This window comes from Linepithema humile, chromosome 3, assembly GCF_040581485.1.
Source record: "Linepithema humile isolate Giens D197 chromosome 3, Lhum_UNIL_v1.0, whole genome shotgun sequence".
NCBI classification, from domain to species: Eukaryota; Metazoa; Arthropoda; class Insecta; order Hymenoptera; family Formicidae; genus Linepithema; species Linepithema humile.
Genome location: NC_090130.1, coordinates 14,982,986 through 15,006,197, shown reverse-complemented (window position 1 = coordinate 15,006,197; position 23,212 = coordinate 14,982,986). Strand labels below are relative to the sequence as shown.

Genomic DNA, 23,212 nt, shown 5'->3' with positions numbered 1-23,212 from the left:
ATACATGTGCATACTCAACATGTGCATCTTCTCATACTAGTTAATACGGAAGAGAGCGCACGGAAGCACACGAAAGGTTGTTTTTCATCCACTCAAGCTTTACAGAATTGCGTTCGTAAATAAAGAGTGATGTCTATATGATGATTTCCACCTGTTTCAACTTTTGCTGTATATAGCTGTAGAGTTAAAATCGGACACTCTATGCACAAAATTACACAAAGTCATAATTGGCTACTCAACATATTAAATATAGATAAAAATATTTCCTGAGACTGCAGCCATCAGAAGGAGAAAGAAATTAGCGCACAGTAATGTTTATGACACAAATTTCTGAACATATTGTTTAGCAAAAACAGCGTGTACTGCTATCGACTTTTACTACTTGTAGAAACATATACAAAGCTTATCCACGTTCACCCGTATCCGTTTAAAGTATAGAAAACATTGCTTCTCGACTTACTGATTATTTTTTGACCTTGTTTAACAAAACTTACACAATGTTCAAGCTTTTTACGTTAAATCTAACAATCTAATCTTCCTTTTAACGTGCGTTTCCTTCTGAGAGCAAACATTTATTCTTTTCTGCAGTCGTAAATATTTGTTGCGGTGTTAAAAAAAAAATTTTATCAGCGTAAACTTGAAATATACCATCAATTTCATCGATTACCAGCTGCTTTTCACTTTTTCAACGCGTAATGTTCTTGAGAAAGCCTTTGCGCAGAAAATTCTTTGCTTGACGCGATTTTAAATCTTACGTAATATCGAAATGATGCAATTTCCGCACTCGCACTCGCGCTCTCTTTCCTCCGCAAAGTGGAATGAGAGAAACAAAATACGAGTAATGTAGAAGAGCGACGACCGACGTTCAGCTCAGTACTGAGGTGTTCCAGTGATTCTGCCATCTGACTATGATCCCCACTCTCTTTCACGACTATACCTACCACTGGTCTGCCACATTGACGCGCCGTTATGAGTGCACTTTTTTGCCTTACATGTGTGCGCCGCGATTACGCACCTCTCCAGTGTATATACTAAAAAGGAAATTCTCTACGAATTGTATTTACGCAATTACCACTATTATATTTGCGGAATGCTTGATATTGAAATTGCTTCATCATCAATTAATCCTTTAATCCTTTAACAAATTGAATCATTTTATTATCCAAAATAATTTCGGAGTTTTTTGAAACGTTAAATCAGAGTGTCGATTGGAATTTTATATTATGAATCTAGTATAGCAATTAGATATTCTAACAAAAGATTTTATATGAAACTTTTCCAAGAAGTCTTAAGAATTTACCATCCAAAAATTAAAGTATAAATTTTATAATTCAAAAATCAAACACTCTCTCTTGAGGAAAAATATGATTAAATTAAAAAATGGTTGTTGATACTTTAAATGTAATATGTAAATAAAAGTTTGAGAATACAATTAATTTTATTTTGGGTTCTATTAAAATAATAATTCCAGATTTAAAAAATTTTTATATTAGAGTGGAATTCAATGAGAATAATAAGAATAAAATATTTTTAGTAATAGAATTAATAAAGCGTCATTTTTTTCGAAGCAAAGTAGATTTTTAAATATGCGTCAAGAAAATAAGAAGCAGTTGATAATTAATGAAAGTGAAAGAGTACAATATTTAAAAGGTTTGCGCTGATAAAGTTTTAAAATTTGTGTTTGCTATATTAGGTGTGCCATATTAAATTCGAAAATTTTTACCAATAATTCTAATTCAACAATTCCAAAACTTTATGGATATTGTTTTATAAAAAAAAAATTTTTATTAGTACATATATGCATTGTTAATATTGAAAAAAACAAAAAAAAAACATTTATTAAATGCTGTTATTTGATAATATTCAACAATTGTGTTTTTTTATATGTTATTGTTGAGAAAAATTTCTACGCAGAAAATTACTCAAAGATTTCGCTCATATCAAGGTATTACGTGGGTTTCTTTTTCACTTGTCCTCGATCGCAGAGGCCACCAAATACAAAATTGTTGCTACCTACATATGTCTGAATTTCATCGTTGCAGGACAGACGAGTGGACTTTTAAGTATCAATGATATCTGCTGGTAGGCGCGAAAACGACTTGCGACTTAATTATTGCAAAACATGTGCACGTGTACACCTGACGTTACGAGAATGGAATCGAAGGTGGTTTATTTAAATATGGCCTTATTATATATCACCGCATATAAAATCGGCAGATACATAAATTATTAATTTTCGAGAAAAAAATCAGATATTATATCCTAGTCGGTGAGTCGTGACTTATTTTCGTAATAACACAGATAATAATATTCTTTCTCTCTCATAAATGTTTTATTATGCAGAATTGAATAATGTCTCCGCAATGTTTTTGACACGCTTTCCAAATATATAACTTTGCGGAACTTAAAAGCTTTGAACATGGACTTCGCTTGATGGTATGTATGTATAATTCTGCATGAATAATGCAGACATAATGCTAAACATGAGGAAAGCAAAATTTTGCAAGCGAGAACGTGCACAGTATATATTGTATATCTGCTCTATATGATTTGCGAATCGAGAACATGAATTGGGATAATGTATAGCAGCGCATACACTGAGAGAATAAGTGATTAATATGAATATGTTTAATTAGTAATAAATAAATAAATAAATGAATATATATATATATATAGGTTTTTTACGACAATGGTTTAGTAATAGAAGCATAATTACGCACAAGGGGCGTTGCGACTTATCGACTTATTACTTATGTTTTATTACTTGTATCATTGACACCAAATCACACAGAGATGCGTCAAACAAATTTTAAACTGGCTGTATTAACCCTTAATCCCGACGGTTCTTTTCGGCACCTTTAATCCCGACTCATGGGTCGCTTTGCGTCTTTGCGTTATTTGGATCAGTAAAAACGCTTTAAAAAATCTGAAAAAATTCATGGAGCTTCTTTCAACCTTCAACTTGAAGTCCCAATTATAATATTTTGATAAAAATTATTTTTTTATATAGTTTGTTATTAAGAAATGGAGGTACCTTACAGCACTTTGAAATTTCGCTTGGGTCGAAAACGACCCATGAGTCGGGATTAAGGGTTAATTTTACTTGTATAAACGCGAGAGACGTAGCAATAACATATTATATATAATTGTCAGCATATGTACATATACCGAGTGTCCCAAAAATCCCACAATGAGCAAATATCTCGAAAATAAAGCATTTTTGAGAAAAATGTTTTAAATAAAAGTTGTAGGGTTTAAATAGTGCATTAAGTAGCAATGTTAGTTTGACTTTAAATAGCATTGTTAAGGTCACGTAAAAATCACTTTAAAATTTGTAATATTTTGTAAAATTTGTAATATTTTTAAATAAAAACCTCCATTTTTGATTGCATATTCTTGTAGCTGACCTCGAGAGCTTTTCAAAACACTATAATAAAGTTTTTTTCCATTAAGTATTTTCCGAGTTATAAGGCTTAAAAGTTACAATAGAGTGAGAGAAAGAAGCGCGTTGCCTCATTTTCTTTCTCTCTCACTCTGCCGTAACTTTCAAGCCTCATAACTCGGAAAATACCCAACTCATAAAATCGCAAAAATTCACGAAAATTTTACCATTGCCACTGCTTCTGGTAGCCAAGAGCCTGGGTTTCAATGTTGGTAAACAGACGCTTTTGTCTGTTTAACCCTCTCCACTCCAGGCGCGATTGTTTAACCCGGCGTTGGCTGAGCGGAATGAACTTTTTGATTCATTCAATATATATTGAATAAGAATTGAAAAATTATTTTAAACAAAGTCGTTCTAAGTATATACAAAAACTATTCAAATAAACGCTAAATTAAAATATTTAATAAACCCAAAAAAAATTTTGACTTGAAAGATGAGAATCAATGACGCAAACGATCAATGACGAGCTCATACGAGAAACTATCGCATGGCGTGTTAAAGGATGCTTAAATCAACATAAAGTAGATAATACGAACAGCACATAATAAAAGCTTGTGCTTGCAATACACGAAGGAACTAATGGTAAAGGAAAGGTGCGGCCGTGACACAGCTGATTGATCATTAACCATCCAATCTAATAAAGCCTAAAAGGTCTCCCTCCCTCACCCCTTTCTTGCGTGTACGTTTATTATATATATCTGCCTATAAATACATTATAATATCAAATAAAGCGCACGTTATTAAATTCTTTTTACGTAAAAGATACTTTAATTAACTAGACTTTAATTAATTAATTAATGATGAGCGTACGTTAAAAGAAAAAAACAATAATTGTGTCGATCCATATGCTTTTACTTTGATCAAACGTTAAAAAGTTTGCAAAAAAGGTTTCTCTGAAACCTTTTTCATATAATATGAGATATTCTTATTAGATACCAATCATCTTTTTCACTAGTTAATGGTATAGTCCAGTTAATTCCTATTCACGAAAAAATTGCATATTCTTTTTTAAGATGCTGAATCTATATTTGCAATTAAAATTGTGAAATTTAAAATCGTAAATCTAATGTAATAATTAAAAAATCTAGCAATAGATTTTATATAAATCTTTTTCAAAAAGTCTAAGAATATTCCATTTTAGAACTTTGAATATTAAGATGTAAATTTCGTATAAATCAGGAATAAAAAATACAAAAATTGAAATAAAATATTACATAAAAAATATGTAGGCTTGTATTAATAAATCTATTATACATATAACAATGAAGCTATCGAGCCGAAACGACTAAAATAACGATTAAAATATTGGAGTTAAATCAAATATGTATAAACCTTATTTGTAAAGCTTTTTACGAGCTTCATTTTTTGTTTAACAACTTTTTCCGTACAATGAACACTTCCTGAAATAATTAACAAAAACATTTTTACCTTTGAGGGGGGCTGGGGGGTGGAGGGGACATTTGCGCCAAAAATCCATTTGGAAATATTATTTACTAGATAAAATAAGTATTTAAGCTGAATATCAGCCAAATCGGAGGTGATAAGCTTTTCGGAAGTTCACCCGAAGATTGTTAGCAAATACATCTGGCGTTAGTTCAATATCCTTATTGTTATATGTATAATTGATTCTAAAGTAAAATATAACTGAATTAAAAAATGATTGTTATACTTAATTTAAATGTAATATAGAAATTAAAAATAATATCTTAAATTTCAAAATTTTAATATTATACATGAATTTAAAACTTGTATAACATAAATTTGATGTAAAGAATAATTTTTTAAATGAATTTGTTCGATTAAATGTTATATATTAAATGTGAAAATTTTCAGATTTAAAATCAGCGATTTTAAAAAGCTACAGATATATTGTGTTTTGTAAAAATCGTATGAAAAATCTCTCTATGCGTCATTAATACTTTGGGAATTATTTATGTTAATTTTTTATCATGACAAACATCGCTAAAATGTAGATTTACAGATAAAAGGATTATAAAGTTTATTTATAGACTTAAAGAGAAAAATTTTGTTTTAATTTGGATTGGATTTAAAGTTAAGAGCGTTGGCAAGTAATTTGTAGAAATTTGCGTGAATCACGACGCGATGATCGATCATAATGCGGTGCGTGTTCTCGTCAGATGAGTCGAGCGTCGCGGAACAATCGATGGTACGTCCGTACCGTTATAAGCAACAGGAAGTGGCAGTCGTATGTTACGTGCATACGCCTGGTAACGCCAGAGCAGCTGTCTTGTCTACCTTGTTGCATGCACGGCCGACTCGTAGTGCGGATAAAAAGTAAAAGCGTGCGCACGGAGGTCGCCGCATGTAATCAAAGTATGCCGTAGCCGCACTATTGCATTTTTGGAAAGCGCCAATTACATTGATACCACAGATATTTCCCGCGGGTGGATAATGATGTTGACCAATTTTAGAAAGAGAAACGTAATAAACATGATAGATCGATTAAACATTTAATAGCCATGCACGCTATTTTCAAGCATTAGAAATAGCAAATTCTCATTCATAGAATAGATCACAATTTCACGCTGTATTTTATAAGATACATAAAATTTGCTTATGTACATTTTATGTAAGTGAGAAATGTTGTAACATTATTGGTGTAGATTACTATATTTGCAGTTAGATCAATATTTTAACACAATAAACTCATTGTAAAAAAAGAACCATTTTTCATGGAATTTTTTTTCATAAAATAGTAAAATTATAGATATAGAATAAATATAAAAAATACGAAGTCAACTAAATTAAAAAAATTTTTAAGAGAATTCTGGAGTCTGTTTTACCGATTAAACATGCTTTTAATAGGATGTCAATATTTTAACACAATATAGTTCGCTATCTTAGTTTATTAGTTAAAAAAGAAAACAAATTACGAAAATACATTTTTCTTTACCTACAAGGATGTCATTTCATAACAACATTTACTTCGTATATGTCAGGAGTGTCCATCCAGTCGATCGCGATCTACCGATCAATGCGTATTTTTTAATAGATCTTCTTCACATTTTAATTTTTACTTTGTTTGATTTTATTATAAAATTTGTGTTTCTAATTTTAATATTAATTTTGTTTCTATTAATTTCTTTATATTCTGACACTTATTAGTTTGCCTCTGTTGATATGTTAAATAAATGTTGAAATCACATTCTAATTTTATATTTAATATTATATTCTTTCTTCCATAAGTAAATAAATAGATCGCCAGGTTGCTTTATTAAAAAAAATAGCTTGTTTGTACAAAAAGATTGGGCAGCACTGGTATATACATATGTTATGCAGCTTGTACGTATAAAACAGTGCTCGGAATTAGTCTGAACTTTTCGGCCGATTCTTGTGGTATATGCCTCCTTTCCTCTCCTTACCGCGCGCGCTGCAGCCGCTTGGGCCAGCGCCGCCGAGCGTTAGGAGCGGCATTATTCAATTATGAGTGGGTTCTTCTCCCTATTTATTAAATTTATAAAAATTTATAAAAATTTATTAAAATTTATTAAAAATTTAATAAATTTTAATAAATTTTTTTTAATTTTAATAAATAGGGAGAAGAACCCACTCATAATTGAATAATGCCGCTCCTAACGCTCGGCGGCGCTGGCCCAAGCGGCTGCAGCGCGCGCGGTAAGGAGAGGAAAGGAGGCGTATACCACGGAAATCGGCTGAAATGTTCAGACTAATTCCGAGCACTGGTATAAAAGAAGAAACTTGCAAAGTAGGAATTATATAAAAATATAACATGAAACTTTCAAAATTGAGCATAGAAACTTAGACATTTTAGCTTAACTTTAAAAAAAAATTGTAAGTGATTATTTGTCGTAATTAATGCGCCTGGTATCAGTGCGTGCGTGCGTGCGTGCGTGCGTGCGTGCGTGCGTGCGTGCGTGCGTGCGTGCGTGCGTGCGTGCGTGCGTGCGTGCGTGCGTGCGTGCGTGCGTGCGTGCGTGCGTGCGTGCGTGCGTGCGTGCGTGCGTGCGTGCGTGCGTGCGTGCGTGCGTGCGTGCGTGCGTGCGTGCGTGCGTGCGTGCGTGCGTGCGTGCGTGCGTGCGTGCGTGCGTGCGTGCGTGCGTGCGTGCGTGCGTGCGTGCGTGCGTGCGTGCGTGCGTGCGTGCGTGCGTGCGTGCGTGCGTGCGTGCGTGCGTGCGTGCGTGCGTCTCATGACAATATAAAATAAAAATTAATTTCTTACAAATTAATCAAAATTTTCACTATATCTTTATTAAAGTAGTATCTAACAAGGAAAGTATTCGAGGTGTCCCTCGCGGATTTTAATATTAAAATTATTTTTGGTGATACAAAATAATACACGATGAGTAATAAATAACACGATAAATTTAATTCGATTTTACTGATTAAATTCATAAGAGATTGAAGGAAAAAGGTCTTGTTCTTAAGGCTAGTCGAAATAAGGGTTGTTTTAAGGGGTCAATAAAAATATTTCGATTTGTTTTCATTGGTAGAAATTAGTACAAATACAGCACTAATTGTATCTGTTTTGTTTTATTTATTTTTATTATTTTTTTTGGTTCTGTTTATATTAAGTTAGCTGCGCTACGATTTTTTCTTAAATTGCAGGATACAAAATCATGTTTTGTGGTACAAATTAGTACAAAATAAGTACTAAATAATCCAATAGGTCGTATTCGATTCTGCTGATTTAATCCTGCTAGCTTATAAAAGGTGCCTGTTGTCGTAAATTATGGAATATATATCTGAGGTCGGCAAGAGAGTTTGATGATTTATCAACAACTGCTTTTTGTATCAATATATGTTCAATTAGATTTCATTATCTTTTTTTGTAGTAAATATATGCATAGATAATCATTGTATAAGTATCAATAGTATAATATAATAATATTCTATCAGAAAACTATTATCACCAAGATTAAATTTATGCAAATCATAACAAATTTACTTGTATTTTAATTTAAAAATTTAGATATTTTAATTTTTATATTTATAACAAACTTTTTTGTAAATATATTGTCTTTGTATTTTAAAATAATTTATAAAAAACAAACTTATTTAACAATTTAACAAATAAATATTTGTGATAAATAATGTTGAATAATAAATTTATATATAAAATTTATATATAATTTATCTATAAATTTTGTCGAAAATTATATACTTTACAACAATGTGCTATATTTTTATAAATTTTGTTGTTATTCAGCAATTTTATTCAAATTTTTGAAAAAAATTCTGATTTTTCAGTCATTTTTATTTAATTTTCCAAGTAAAATTGGAGTATCTATAGATACAAAATTAAAATCAATTTGCTTGTGTAATGTGTGTGACAGCTTTTTCATTGTTTTCCAATTATACAATCATGAAAAAAGAATTAAGAAAAGAGTCACTCTAATTTCACATATTAGATTTAAAAATATATAAAGAAAAGAAAAAGCTAATTTGATTTGATTTCTACCGTTCGAAAAATAGAGAATAATTCTCGTGAAGAGACCATTTCAATAAAAATTTCTTGAGTCGCGATAAAACTTATTACAAAATTTACTCCAATTTTTCTTTTCTTTAAATCTTAAGTCAGAAGCGAACTTTGTGCTTCAAAACTACACCATTTCTTTTTGATAAAGATGTAAAGAGAAAGTAAATCGACCGACCAATGCCTTATGCCATGTAAAGAGACCTATATTTTCAATAACATTTCATTCCCGAACTGTTCACGTAATCTTCGCAAAATCTCGGTCGGTTTCACGTTTTCGTTCGTTAAAAACTTGATTATAATGCGTTGTGCAACGGCACTAGGTACTGCTTGCTCACTCATCGTGCTAGCTAATAAACAAATGAATGCGAGGTAATGTGCACGGCAAGAAGGGAATTTAGATACATCTACTAATATCTCGATCTCAGCCGTGAACGTGAGCTCGTTCAGCAGTAGGAAAAAAAGTTCGGTTTATATTTGATTTACCCTCGTAAATAATTTGCCATTATTAAAATATTCTAGTAATAAATTTATTTTTTATTTATTATCATAATTTTAATTAATTTTCGAAATAAACAGTAATATTATGTTTGTTTGTGTTATATAATGCATTCAATTATAAAACGTTTCTGAAGAGTACGCAAATAAAAATAAAAAGTCACATTTTTTGCATGGAGGAAGATCGCGGGACCTCGAGATGACCGAAAGTGGAATGCAGGATGCAAGTGCAGCGAATGCGACGCAACAATGTAGCCTACCCACACGTGAAATACCTGCAAAACGTGATGCGAGAAGAAAAAACAGAGAGCGATCGTTGCTAAGGCGGCGTAAAATTTCAAAAAAGAAGAAGAACGTTTTGTAACGTCAATTCAGTCCTTTTGCATCATAATGCAAAGTGAATCTAATGTTTGACAACGAAATTCTTGTCGCAAAATTGCAATAATTCTTTATTTTGTTATTATTGTTGTTACCATTATCATTATCATTATTATTATTGTTATATACTTGATTATTGTTGTTGTTGTTGTTGTTATATACTTGAATATAAATATTAATTTTGGTAGTACAAGATTTTATATGCTAAAAAGAAAAAATTGTTGATATAATTAAATATGTTAAGTTGATAATAATAATTTCTTTAGTTTAAATATTTATATTTAAGTCAAGCGTTTATTTGTAATATTAACGAATTTGTAAATTTAAAAGAAGCGTATAGTTTTATTTTATAGCATATTTTATTTCAGTGAAATGTAAATCTTATAGTCTTAATCACTAATCTGAATAGCGACAATATTGAAGCAAATAAATAATACAGTTAACAGTTGGATTACTTGAATTATTATTATTATATTGTATATTTATTGAAATATATAGTTTGGTCAAGAAATATTTTTTAAATTTTACACTTGTGTGTGTGTGCGTGCGCGCGCGCGCGCGCGCGCGTGTGTGTGTGTGTGTGTGTGTGTGATATAATCGTCACTCACCCTGTCCTGTATTCGAATGTTCTCTTGGCCCCTCTTTAAATTAGGAGCACGAAGAACCTTGCTTGTAAGTGGCGGTTCCATTATGATGGCAAACTCCGTTCCCTTGTTAAGATTTCATTTCCAGAAGACTGCTTCGATCTCATTTCATCTTCTGCAACAAAAATGACCTTTACGTTTACACGCTGAATATAACTTCCGTGAAGAAATAGATAAACGATCTCCCAATTTTATGCAGGCAAAAGAAGTGAATCATTATTTTATCGTAGTCGTCGTTAGATTACGATCAGATCCGCAAGATAAGTTATCGCGTGTAATTTGTATCGTATGCTTGCAAGTATTAGTTTCAATCTCGCGCGGAAACAGTATGCCTTTTTGTGTACTCTCAATTGTACCGCCGGTGAGAAAGTCATGATGAGTAATTATTTTTTATTAAATGACAATGATGGAATTCACGGTGCTACCAAATCAGCATGACGAATCGAATTCTGGAATTTCTTCGAGTCCTCAGGATTTAGCCCTCTAACAAGGGAACCTTGCAAACCCGAAAATTCTGATTTTGATGAAACTTTACACACATCTAGAAAAGATAAATAAATGAATGTAATAATCTTGTTGTTTTAAAAACGATTCTAAAAGGTTCTCGCCACGATACACGAGTCATGAGTGGAACGTGTGCCGAACTCGGTCGTGCCGATCCTGACCGCGCGAGTTTCATGCGCTCCCATACGTCAACTTCAATGCCTCACCATTCAAATTCTATTCATCGGATCACTTTTTTGTAAAGAGTTTTTCGTCCTAGAGTTTCATGAAGAATCTAAAATTAAAAACTTTTCCGCCAGTTTTGATACACCCTGTATATAAGGGGTTTTACTCCTTAGAATCATTTTTAGGCAACAACTAAAGATTTCTAAATTCATCTATTTACCCCCCCCCCCCCCTCTACATGTGTGTAAAATTTTATCAAAATCAAAATTTTCGAGTTCGCGAGGTTTCCTTGTCAGTCGGCGATACAAGATACGCGCGAGTCGTTAGGCGAAAGTAAGAGTAAACGTGTGTCTTGATCGTGGGAGATCGAGACCTACGTGAATTCCGCGTCAGATTGCAGTAGGATACTTTTAGAGAAGCAGGAATGAATCAGTTCCTTGTGCTCAACTTGACAGAAAATAATGATGCATGAAGAAACGTATGGGGTAGTAGACTTGCTCAAAAATTTGGCGGTGACTACAGCTTTCACTTTTGTCCTTTCGCACGACAATAAAAACACATGCCATGCTGAAGAATGGCGACCGATGTGAACTTGGCGCCCAACTTTATTTAAAAAAAAAATCACTAATCTAGTTCGTTTGTACTTCGTTTGTACCTGTTTGTACCGCTTCTTATTTCGTTTGTACCTCAAAAGGTAAAAAAATACAAGGGGGTGAAAAAATGGCCAGCGCCCGATTACAAGATTTTTAAATTTCGTTTATGCCATTCGAAAGAGAATCGTTTGTACCCGTTTGTACCTCTTTTGTTTTCGTTTGTACCTCAAAGGGTTCGAAGATACAGCGTTCTTCAGTTTCAGCCTAACCTTTTTATAGGGAACTTAGCCATTTTACAAGATATCGAGAAACGACCAACGGCATTCGAAAGAGAATCGTTTGTATTCGTTTGTACCACTTTTGTTTTCGTTTGTACCTCAAAGGGTTCGAAGATACAGCGTTCTTCAGTTTCAGCCTAACCCTTTTATAGGGAACTTAGCCATTTTACAAGATATCGAGAAACGACTAACGGCATTCGAAAGAGAATCGTTTGTATTCGTTTGTACCACTTTTGTTTTCGTTTGTACCTCAAAGAGTTCAAAGATACAGCGTTCTTCAGTTTCAGCCTAACCCTTTTATAGGGAACTTAGCCATTTTACAAGATATCGAGAAACGGCCAACGGCATTTAAAAGAGAATCGTTTGTATCCGTTTGTACCTCTTCTTTGTTTTCATTTGTATCTCAAAGGGTTCGGAGATACAGCGTTTTTCAGTTTTAACATAAACAAGCGGTTATTAGTGCCTTCACGCTTAAAGTTAACTGCGTTTCAAATTTTTTATAACACGTAATCAATTTCTTTGTGTGAAATCAACTTAAAATTAACTTAAAATAATATTTTGAATATTGATCGTTTACTTTAAATATTGTATTACGTTACTGTGTTATACTATAAATAAAGATGAATATAATAGTGGAATAATTTTAATTATTGATACACTTAGGATGAAAATACTTAGAAATTAATGAAAAATGTTTTATGTCTAGATTAACGAAACCTGTTAAATAAATTTTTGGACTTATAATATTTTTTAATGTTAACATTTTATGTACAAACGATTCTCTTTCGAATGCCGTTGGCCGTTTCTCGATATCTTGTAAAATGGCTAAGTTCCCTATACAAGGGTTAGGCTGAAACTGAAGAACGCTGTATCTTCAAACCCTTTGAGGTACAAACGAAAACAAAAGAGGTACAAACGGGTACAAACGATTCTCTTTCGAATGCCGTTGGCCGTTTCTCGATATCTTGTAAAATGGCTAAGTTCCCTATAAAAGGGTTAGGCTGAAACTGAAGAACGCTGTATCTTCGAACCCTTTGAGGTATAAACGAAAACAAAAGTGGTACAAACGAATACAAACAATTCTCTTTCGAATGCCGTTGGCCGTTTCTCGATATCTTGTACATTGGCTAAGTTCCCTATAAAAGGGTTAGGCTGAAACTGAAGAACGCTGTATCTTCGAACCCTTTGAGGTACAAACGAAAACAAAAGTGGTACAAACGAATACAAACGATTCTCTTTCGAATGCCGTTGGTCGTTTCTCGATATCTTGTAAAATGGCTAAGTTCCCTATAAAAGGGTTAGGCTGAAACTGAAGAACGCTGTATCTTCGAACCCTTTGAGGTACAAACGAAAACAAAAGAGGTACAAACGGGTACAAACAATTCTCTTTCGAATGCCGTTGACCGTTTCTCGATATCTTGTAAAATGGCTAAGTTCCCTATAGAAGGGTTAGGCTGAAACTGAAGAACGCTGTATCTTCGAACCCTTTGAGGTACAAACGAAAACAAAAGAGGTACAAACGGGTACAAACGATTCTCTTTCGAATGCCGTTGGCCGTTTCTCGATATCTTGTAAAATGGCTAAGTTCCCTATAGAAGGGTTAGGCTGAAACTGAAAAACGCTGTATCTTCGAACCCTTTGAGGTACAAACAAAAACAAAAGAGGTACAAACGGGTACAAACGATTAACTTTCGAATGCCGTTGGCCGTTTCTCGATATCTTGTAAAATGGCTAAGTTCCCTATAGAAGGGTTAGGCTGAAACTGAAAAACGCTGTATCTTCGAACCCTTTGAGGTACAAACAAAATCAAAAGAGGTACAAACGGGTACAAACGATTCTCTTTTGAATGGCATAAACGAAATTTAAAAATCTTGTAATCGGGCGCTGGCCATTTTTTCACCCCCTTGTATTTTTTTACCCTTTGAGGTACAAACGAAATAAGAAGCGGTACAAACAGGTACAAACGAAGTACAAACGAACTAGATTAGTGATTTTTTTTTTAAATAAAGTTGGGCGCCAAGTTCACATCGGTGAATTGGCGACAATACTACTTCAACGATCAATCTTTTGATTTTACTGATTTCCAGCCAACGCGGCAAAAACAACATTTTTTGTGTATTTGCAGATATACTTTGCAAAACTCATATAATACATATAAAAAGATTTATATCCAATTTAATTACTTCATATGTTTGGATAAACTTCCGAGAAACTATCACTTCCGATTTGGCTAATTTTCAGCCTAAATATTTATTTTATCTAGTAAATAATATTCTCAAATGAATTTTTGGCGCAAATGCCTCCTCCGCCCCCCAGCCCCTCACAAAGGTAAAACTGTTTTTGTTAATTATTTCAGAAAGTATTGTACGGAAAAAGTTGTTAAACAAAAAATGAAGCTCATAAAAAGCTATACAAATAAGGTCTTATACATATTTTACCTAACTTTAATATTTTAGTCATTATTATCAAAAATCTGGAGGGAATGTGTTCCGCCACACTGCGAGGGGCTCCACCATAAAAAAACTATATACATATATAGGGTTTGGATTGAATCTCGCTTTGCGTAGAAATTTGTGAAATTTTAAAAAATTTTTGATAATAACGACTAAAATATTGGAGTTAGGTAAAATAAGTATAAAACCTTATTTGTATAGCTTTTTATAAGCTTCATTTTTTGTTTGATAACTTTTTCCGTACAATAAATACTTTCTGAAATAATTAAGAAAAACAGTTTTACCTTTGAGGAGGGCTGGAGAGCGGAGAAGGCATTTGCGCCAAAAATGCATTTGGGAATATTATTTTTTAGATAAAATAAGTATTTAGGCTGAATATCAGCCAAATCGGAGGTGATAGCTTTTCGGAAGTCCACCTATATGTTTATCTATTGGTTTCAATATTGTAATCCCGACAAAAAATTAGTAAAATATATTTAATTAATTTTTTCATTTCTTGTTGTGTAGATCAATTGAAATTTTTGAACAAAAAGATTTATGTACGATAAATAATAGGTATTTTTAAATTGATGTACAATAATAATAAAACACGATAAATATAAAATAATACACAAAATAATGTATTTTCGAAAAATAGATTAATAGCAACATATGTTATGTTTTCTATATTTTTTATTTTAAAATAAAGATTGTACTAAGAGTTTCTTAAAAATGTCGTTCTTTGTCTATTTTTTGTGTAACAAGTATGATATATTTGTATTATATTTATTTACAAAAAAATTGTTCGTATTACTGAAAAAATTAGTTAATCGCTGACACAATTTGTACAGATATGAATCTAGTCTCAATTAAAAATATTATTCTTGTACTCAAAAGAGATGTTTTTTGTAAGTAAAATGTTAGAGAAGATATAAAAACATTTTCCCATTTTCCTACTAATAAAAATGGTGTTAATTATAAAAATTTTTCGAATAAAATTTAATGATAAAAAAAAAGAAGAAAAAAAGTTAACACAAAATAAAAATCACAAAACTCTTAGTAATGACAACAAATTTATTACATCCTTATCTAATAACAAAAATTGATAATATAATATATATAATATATATATATATAATATATATATATATAATATATATATATATATAATATATATATATAATATATATATAATATAATAATCCAAAATATAATAGCTCCTAATTTCTCTTATTTAATTTTATTCGCCAAAACTTCTAAATTTAATAAAAAAACTCTAATACTACTTTTCGAGGTACATTAAAACTTTAATAAAAACTTAACTTTTTTAAAGATAGAATGCTATACTGTATAGAAGCGCGCTAACGAGAATCGATTGCGAATCACGATAAGGGTTACCCAGTCGAGTTTAGTATTAATTATAGGAATCATCGGAGAGATAGCTTATACGGGATAGAGATGACAGGCAGTTGGCTGCGACGCATAAACTTCGATATTAATTTATAAAAACATTTCCTGCATTTATTTTAACAGCATCTTTAGACATTGAATCTATTCAAATTTAAAAAAAATTTTTCTGACAATTCCATGGTTTTCTGGGCAGAAACAAAGCACTTTTTATATGCAAATATAGAATAAATTTTATATGATTGAGAAAGAATTAAGAGCCACTCAAGTTTCAAATATTAAATTTAAAAAATGTATTAAAAAGAATTAAAAAGTAGGTCAAAAGCTAATCCTAAAGCAAAATCCTTGAAGAAATATTTTCAACAGTAATTCTCAGAATTTACTTACTCAGAATAACAGTAATTTCTCAGATACAATTTTCTGATTTTTTTAGAAAAAAAGATTTTCTAAGTTTTTCCAGATAGTAGAGGGGCCTGTCCAAGATAGAATAGCGATTGCTAACAGATTTGCACTGATAAATTTGATTCAATCATTAAAAATACAAAATCCGACCGTTAATTAACATCTTTTAGAAATAGAAAGCCTGATTTCTCGAAATCCCGTAAAGCCTTCGAAGAATTCGCCGAATGTAAAGTACTCAGTACGGCATGCATGCAATTCCAATTACTACAAGCATTCCTAGTAGCCTGCGCGTTCCGGACGCGAGTTCGTGGTTAAGGCGATTTATGGGCTATTAAAGTATAGAGTGAACATGATCCACGAGACTTGTGCTTCTTTAACAGAGTTGATACGTTTCGCTCATTAATATGTACGCAACGACTCGATTCATAGTCAAGACGGTTTGACTTTTCGCCAAAAAAGTTAAAAACTGCTAACTGAGAGTAACAAAAATACAATTTCGGCATTGCGGCGAGACGAATTGCTTTTTAACACTAAAAATCTATTTTATTAACTGTTAATGACACAATGTGAAGTCAATGGAAATTCGAATCTTTGATTCCAATTTTCACATTTAGATCTAATATTGCAAATGCAAATTAAAAAAACAATTATTCCAAAGATTCCATTCATTTTTTGATTAATAAAAAAAGTGAGTAATCTAAAATTTTAAAAAGTAATTAAAAAAATGACTATTCAATATAACAAGTTATATTAAAAAATTACTTTTCTGTTCGAAAAATATCAAGAGACACGGTAGTGTCTTGCGCCAAGTTCACGCGCAGCGCAAGAACACCGAACGTGTATCTTTACGCGAGCCCGAAGAGCCCAGACAGCCGAGATTATCGGAACTCAATAATGCCTGAGCCGATCGAGTTGATAATGGTCTCAATCAATAGCGCATACCCAAAATATATAATAAAAGTATGCTTGTTTTTGCTCTACGTGCTTTATAAATAAATATATAAAAGTCCAAAGTCAAAATGTCAAAAATATTATCTCAATTTCTAGGATGTACAGTCAACATTTTTCACACTAGATGGCTATAGTGATGTTAGTAGTTGGGTTTGTGTTGGTGGCGCTATAGGAAATAGCCGCGCATACCAAATAACCTTACAGAAGATGTGTCAAAAGAATAATATTGAATTCGGCCACTCGCACTACATTGCACTGGTGCACACTCAAGGCTGCTTAATGTTCACCAGTTTTTTATTCGTGTTCATCAGAGTAGTGTAGTGCAGTGTAGTGCGAGTGATAAAATTCAACATAAATGTATTAAGTAAAATAAGTGTATATGTATATAGGTTATAAGTATTGTGTTTTAATTTTACCATACATTCTGTCAAAAAGCTTTAGTATATGATCTGTATAAAAAATATAAAAAAATATAAAATATAAAAAAAAATATAAAAAAATATAAAAAAATATAGCATAAGTCACTTTTTGTGATTATCCTAAATTAGTTCCAATATTTATAATTTCCAGTCAATTTTATATCCATAGAAAATAGGAAACAAAAATTATAAACATAAACTCGACAAGAAATCTTGTAATACACAAAATTAAAATTAACCAGAAATTATAAATATTGTTGGAAATAATTTAGGATACATAGAACAGAAATATTAAGCTTTGATATTTAATTTTATTTATTTTAGACAAATCATACACTAAAGTTTCTAAACAATGGTCTTATAAAACATAGTGATGATTGGTATGATTGTATATATTAATTTTACAATACATTCTGTCAAAAAAGCACATCATTCAAGACTTTAGTGTATGATTTGTCCAAAATAAATAAAATTAAATATCTCAAAGTTTAATATTTCTGTTCTATGTATTTTAAATTAGTTCCAACAATATTTATAATTTCCAGTCAATTTTATATTTTATATATAAAATTTATTTTATATATAAAAAAAATATAGCATAAGATACTTTTTGTAGTTATCCTAAATTAGTTCCAATATTTATGATTTCCAGTCAATTTTATGTCCATAGAAAATAAAAACAGAAATTATAAACAAACTCGATTATAAACAAACTCGAGAAATCTTGTAATACACAAAATAAAATTGATTGAAAATTATAAATATTGTTGGAACTAATTTAGGATACGTAGAACAGAAATATTAAACTTTGACATTTAATTTTATTTATTTTAGATAAATTATACTAAAATCTTGAAACGTGTGCTTTCTTGACTGATTAAAATTGACTGGAAATTATAAATATTGTTGGAATTAATTTAGGATACATAGAACAGAAATATTAAACTTTGGTATTTAATTTTATTTATTTTAGACAAATCATACAAAATTTCTGAAACGTGTGCTTTTTTGACAGATCCTAAATTAGTTTCAACATTTATAATTTTCAGTCAATTTTATCAGAATCAAAACAAAACAGTATTGTTTTACCTTTCAAAAAATTGTCGTACCTATATATTAAATCAAAAAAAGCTGTCGTATATATATTACAAAAAAAGAAATGATATCTATCAAAAAATTACCTTTTTTAAAAAAAGGTAAAAAAAAGGCACCAAGTACACGCTCTTGTCACAACTAAAACAAAACCATATTGTTTTATCTTTTAAAAAAATTGTCGTATATATTAAACCTTTCAAAAAAACCTGTCATAGATATTAAAACCTTTCAAAAAAAACTTGTATGTAGTAAAATTTTTAAAAAAGCTATTATATATACTTTCTACAAAAAAATATGGTATCAGGAAATGGCACCAAGTAAGACTAAAGAACTATGAAAAAAGTTGTACACTATTTCTATAAAACTCTTCTATAAAACTCTTGTACATAAAGCTGTCGTATATATAATTAACTATATTATATACTATATATATTATAAAAAAATAAATACATAAATAAGAAAACAAAAAATAAAAATTAAAAAATTTTTTTTAAATATTTAAAAAATAAAAATATTTGATTAAAAAATGAAAAAATATAAAAAATTTAATCAAAATAAAAAGATATTTATTAAAAAACGCAAAAAAACTTGGCGCTGCTACAGTAAACTGCATGTTAATTTCATTGCTTTATAATACTTTGTGGTGTAGCAGCGCCAAGTTTTTTTGCGTTTTTTAATAAATATCTTTTTATTTTGATTAAATTTTTTATATTTTTTTATTTTTTAATCAAATATTTTTATTTTTTAAATATTTAAAAAAAATTTTTTAATTTTAATTTTTTGTTTTCTTATTTATGTATTTATTTTTTTATAATATATATAGTATATAATATAGTTAATTATATATACGACAGCTTTATGTACAAAAGTTTTATAGAAGAGTTTTATAGAAATAGTGTACAACTTTTTTCATAGTTCTTTAGTCTTACTTGGTGCCATTTCCTGATATCATATTTTTTTGTAGAAAGTATATATAATAGCTTTTTTAAAAATTTTACTATATACAAGTTTTTTTTGAAAGGTTTTAATATCTATGATACATTATACCGAGTGTTTCAGACCACCCGTACACCCCATTTAAAAACGAGGGAAGTGGTTATTTTAAAAAATGTTTCAGACAAAAGTTGTTGGTGATTAAGTAATGCATTACATGGGTATATGCGATTGACCTTGAATGGCGTCGTGAAGGTCATGTCAAGGTCGACTTGAATTTTTTAAATGGGAACCCTTATTTTTTATTTCATATTCTTGTAGCTGACATCAAGGCGTTTTTGAAACACTGGTTACAAACCCTTTTTAGTTGAGATCTTCCTGAGTTATGAGACTTCAAAATGTAAGTACCGCCGGCGTTAGCATTACCCAAGATGTATCGCGTGGAAGTCGCGCGGTCGGATTTACACCTCTTCGGGGTGCTTGATTAAAATGAGTCTCCTTGCCTCACGTGTGTGTGAGAGGGGGGGGGGGGTAATCTTGGGCATCATACGTAATGCTAACGCCGGCGGTACTTAAATTTTGAAGTCTCATAACTCAGGAAGATCTCAACTAAAAAGGATTTGTAACTATTGTGTTTCGAAAACGCCTTGACATCAGCTACAAGAATATGAAATAAAAAGTAAGGGTTCCCATTTAAAAAATTCAAGTCGACCTTGACATGACCTTCACGATGCTATTCAAGGTCAATCTCATATGTCCATGTAATGCATTACTTGATCACCAACAACTTTTGTCTAAAACATTTTTTAAAATAACCACTTCCCTCGTTTTTAAATGAGGTGTACGGGTGGTCTGAAACACCCGGTATAATAGTTCAATAAAAATAGAAATTTTGATCATCTGAAAAAAGTCTATAAAATGCTATGAAACATATTGTATTTCTATAATTATCATGAATAAAAGATACAAAATTGTGAATAAAAATAAAAACTCTATGCTAATTTATTTTTATACCAGTAAGTATCTAATGCAAATAACAATTAAAAATTATATTCCATAAATCACATATAAGAAAAAATTTTTTTTAATAAGAACACATTACAGGTACTGTTGCTAACTAATTTAATAGGTTAGATATATGTATATGGTACGCAAAAAGAAGTTTAAATCTGTAAGTATGCACTAATCACAGACAGTTCTTATTCAACGATTTTACAAACATTGTATTTTTTGAACGTATTTATTTTGTTTCGTAATACATCTTTATTTAAACCAATTATTGTCGTGTCTTTCGATACGCAATTAAAAAATTATTATATTGAGTTAATTAAGTGTACATTAAATCATTTTTTTAAGTGTTAAACAATTAATCTGTTCAAATTTTAAAAAATTAAGAACTGTTTTGTATTTTGTTGCAAAAAATGTGAACTAAAACGTAAGTAATTATTAATTTATTGTATATTTAAATGTTTATATCTAACTTATTTTTTATTTATATTTACTATCTTATAAGATAATTTGGATTCTGTATTTTTAGATTTATAATGGGGCGATATTGTAAAGTGTCAAGTAGTGCAAGTATGCACTAATCACACGCAATTATTATTCAACGATTTTACCTATGTAAACCTGGAGCCCGACTTTACAAAAATTAAAAATTAATAACATAGTTCGTTTGTACTTCGTTTGTACCTGTTTGTACCGCATTTTATTTCGTTTGTATCTCAAAGGATAAACAAATACAAAGTGGTTAAAAAATGGCCACAACCCAACTTTCAGATATTTTAACTTCATTAACGCCATTCGATAGAGAATCGTTTGTACCTCAACCGATCCGGAAGTATAGCATTTATCAATTTTTGACGTTACGCTAATACGGTAACTCGGCCATTTTTAAAGATATCGAAATACGGCCATTTGATAGAGAATCGTTTGTATTCATTTGTACCTCTTTTCATTTCGTTTGTATCTTAATAAAATTACAAAATAGTGCTTTCAAAAATTTACAAATACGCGAACTCGGTCATCTTTAAAGATAGATCAAATCTGCAAGTAGGATCTCACTTTCCATTCCTTGTACCCGTTTGTGCCACTAACACTTCTTATGTGTATCTTAAGGATGTTAGAAAGGTCATAGATTATGAAGCATCAGCGAAAGGATTGACTTGGCCATTTTTCAAAATAAAGTATATTTAGAGGTAAATATTTTTTAAACTTTTTGTGTACAAGTTGGAATATTTTTTATGTACTTGGCGTATTTTTTTTACCTTTGTAAAGTTTTTTTTTGTGAGATATCACTACTTTTTGTAAAAATTCATTAAATTTCGCCTTTTCATATAATAATTAATAGAATGAATGCCGGCGCTCGGTGCACGTGGTTCAGTCGTGTTTTTGAAAGGAAAAAAATGAAAGTGCGACACATGTGCGACATGTACCTATACCTATAGAATATCGCGCGATCTGCTGTGCGTATAACTGTCTCGCTCGCACTTCCTCCATTAGACACATTAAATACACTTCGTGTGTGACGCCTTTGGTTGTTTCACACATGTACACTTAGCTGGCGAGGGACACAATACATGCCGGTATGTGTATACGAGCTGCAAATGCGCTTAAACTGATCCGCAGAGGGAGCTGTCAAAAATGCCGCAGCAAAATTTCCTGTCGAAATTATTTTTGATTCAGTGAAAGATTTGATGTTTTTTTGATAATACTGGAAAACTAAAACCGTTATCACAAAGCGTTTGGAATGACGCAATCGTAAAAATGCGAAATAAAATGTCGACAAAACACATGTACTGTACATGTGTTTTGTCGACATGATGTACTTGTACATCTCTCGGAATGACCATAAAATCCAGGATATGCTCAGAAAGTGGCATGGCATTGAGCGAAATCCTGAAATATCAATTTCGGAAAAGAATTGCAGTGACTCAAACTGATCAATGAAAACGTCCAATGAATCGTTACCATCACTTAGAGTGACAATTACTATTTCTGGCGATGACGGGAATAATATCCGGGCGTGATGTATCGTACAGAGGTAGGAATTATAAAATATTACGACCGGGCTGGACCGATGTACTTCAGGAGCAATTGTGGCGAGAATATAAATTGCTGTACTGCTATGCCTTTAAAAATCCGAAGGTTAACGAAAATCCTGAGGAATCATACTTGTGAATTAAAGGTACTGAGTGTGGTGTCAGAATTAATTTGTACGCCTTAGACAAGCTAACAGAAGATAATCTTACGAGGGTAGTTCGAAAAGTTCTCGGCCTAACACAGAAAACACATGATTTTCGGCAAAATTTTTTTTTATTTTTGAACGTAGTCCCCTTTCAACTCAATACACTTATTTCAACGATATTCTAACTTTTTTATACCGTATGTATAATATGATTTTTCTAAACCTTTAAAATAAGCGTTAATTTCATCGATTACTTCGATATTTGAACCAAATCTTTTTCCAGCGAGCCATTTCTTCATGTTTGGAAAGAGAAAAAAGTCACTGGGGGCTAAATATGGTGAATACAGCGCGTACGGAATCAATTCAAAGCAATTCATACAATTTTGCGACTGCAATCGAAGAAGTGTAAGCGGGTGCATTGTCATGATA

General features: G+C 31.2%; 1 protein-coding gene across 1 annotated transcript in view; it reads right to left on the bottom strand.

The window, feature by feature from the left end:
* Positions 1-23,212, bottom strand: part of Wdr62 (WD repeat domain 62) — a 163,438-nt gene that overhangs the window by 108,137 nt on the left and 32,089 nt on the right. Inside the window, exon 2 of the mRNA XM_067351996.1 lies at positions 10,382-10,532. Coding sequence (XP_067208097.1) covers positions 10,382-10,462 — 81 coding nt within the window. The 5' untranslated portion in view covers positions 10,463-10,532. The remainder of the gene's footprint in view (positions 1-10,381; positions 10,533-23,212) is intronic.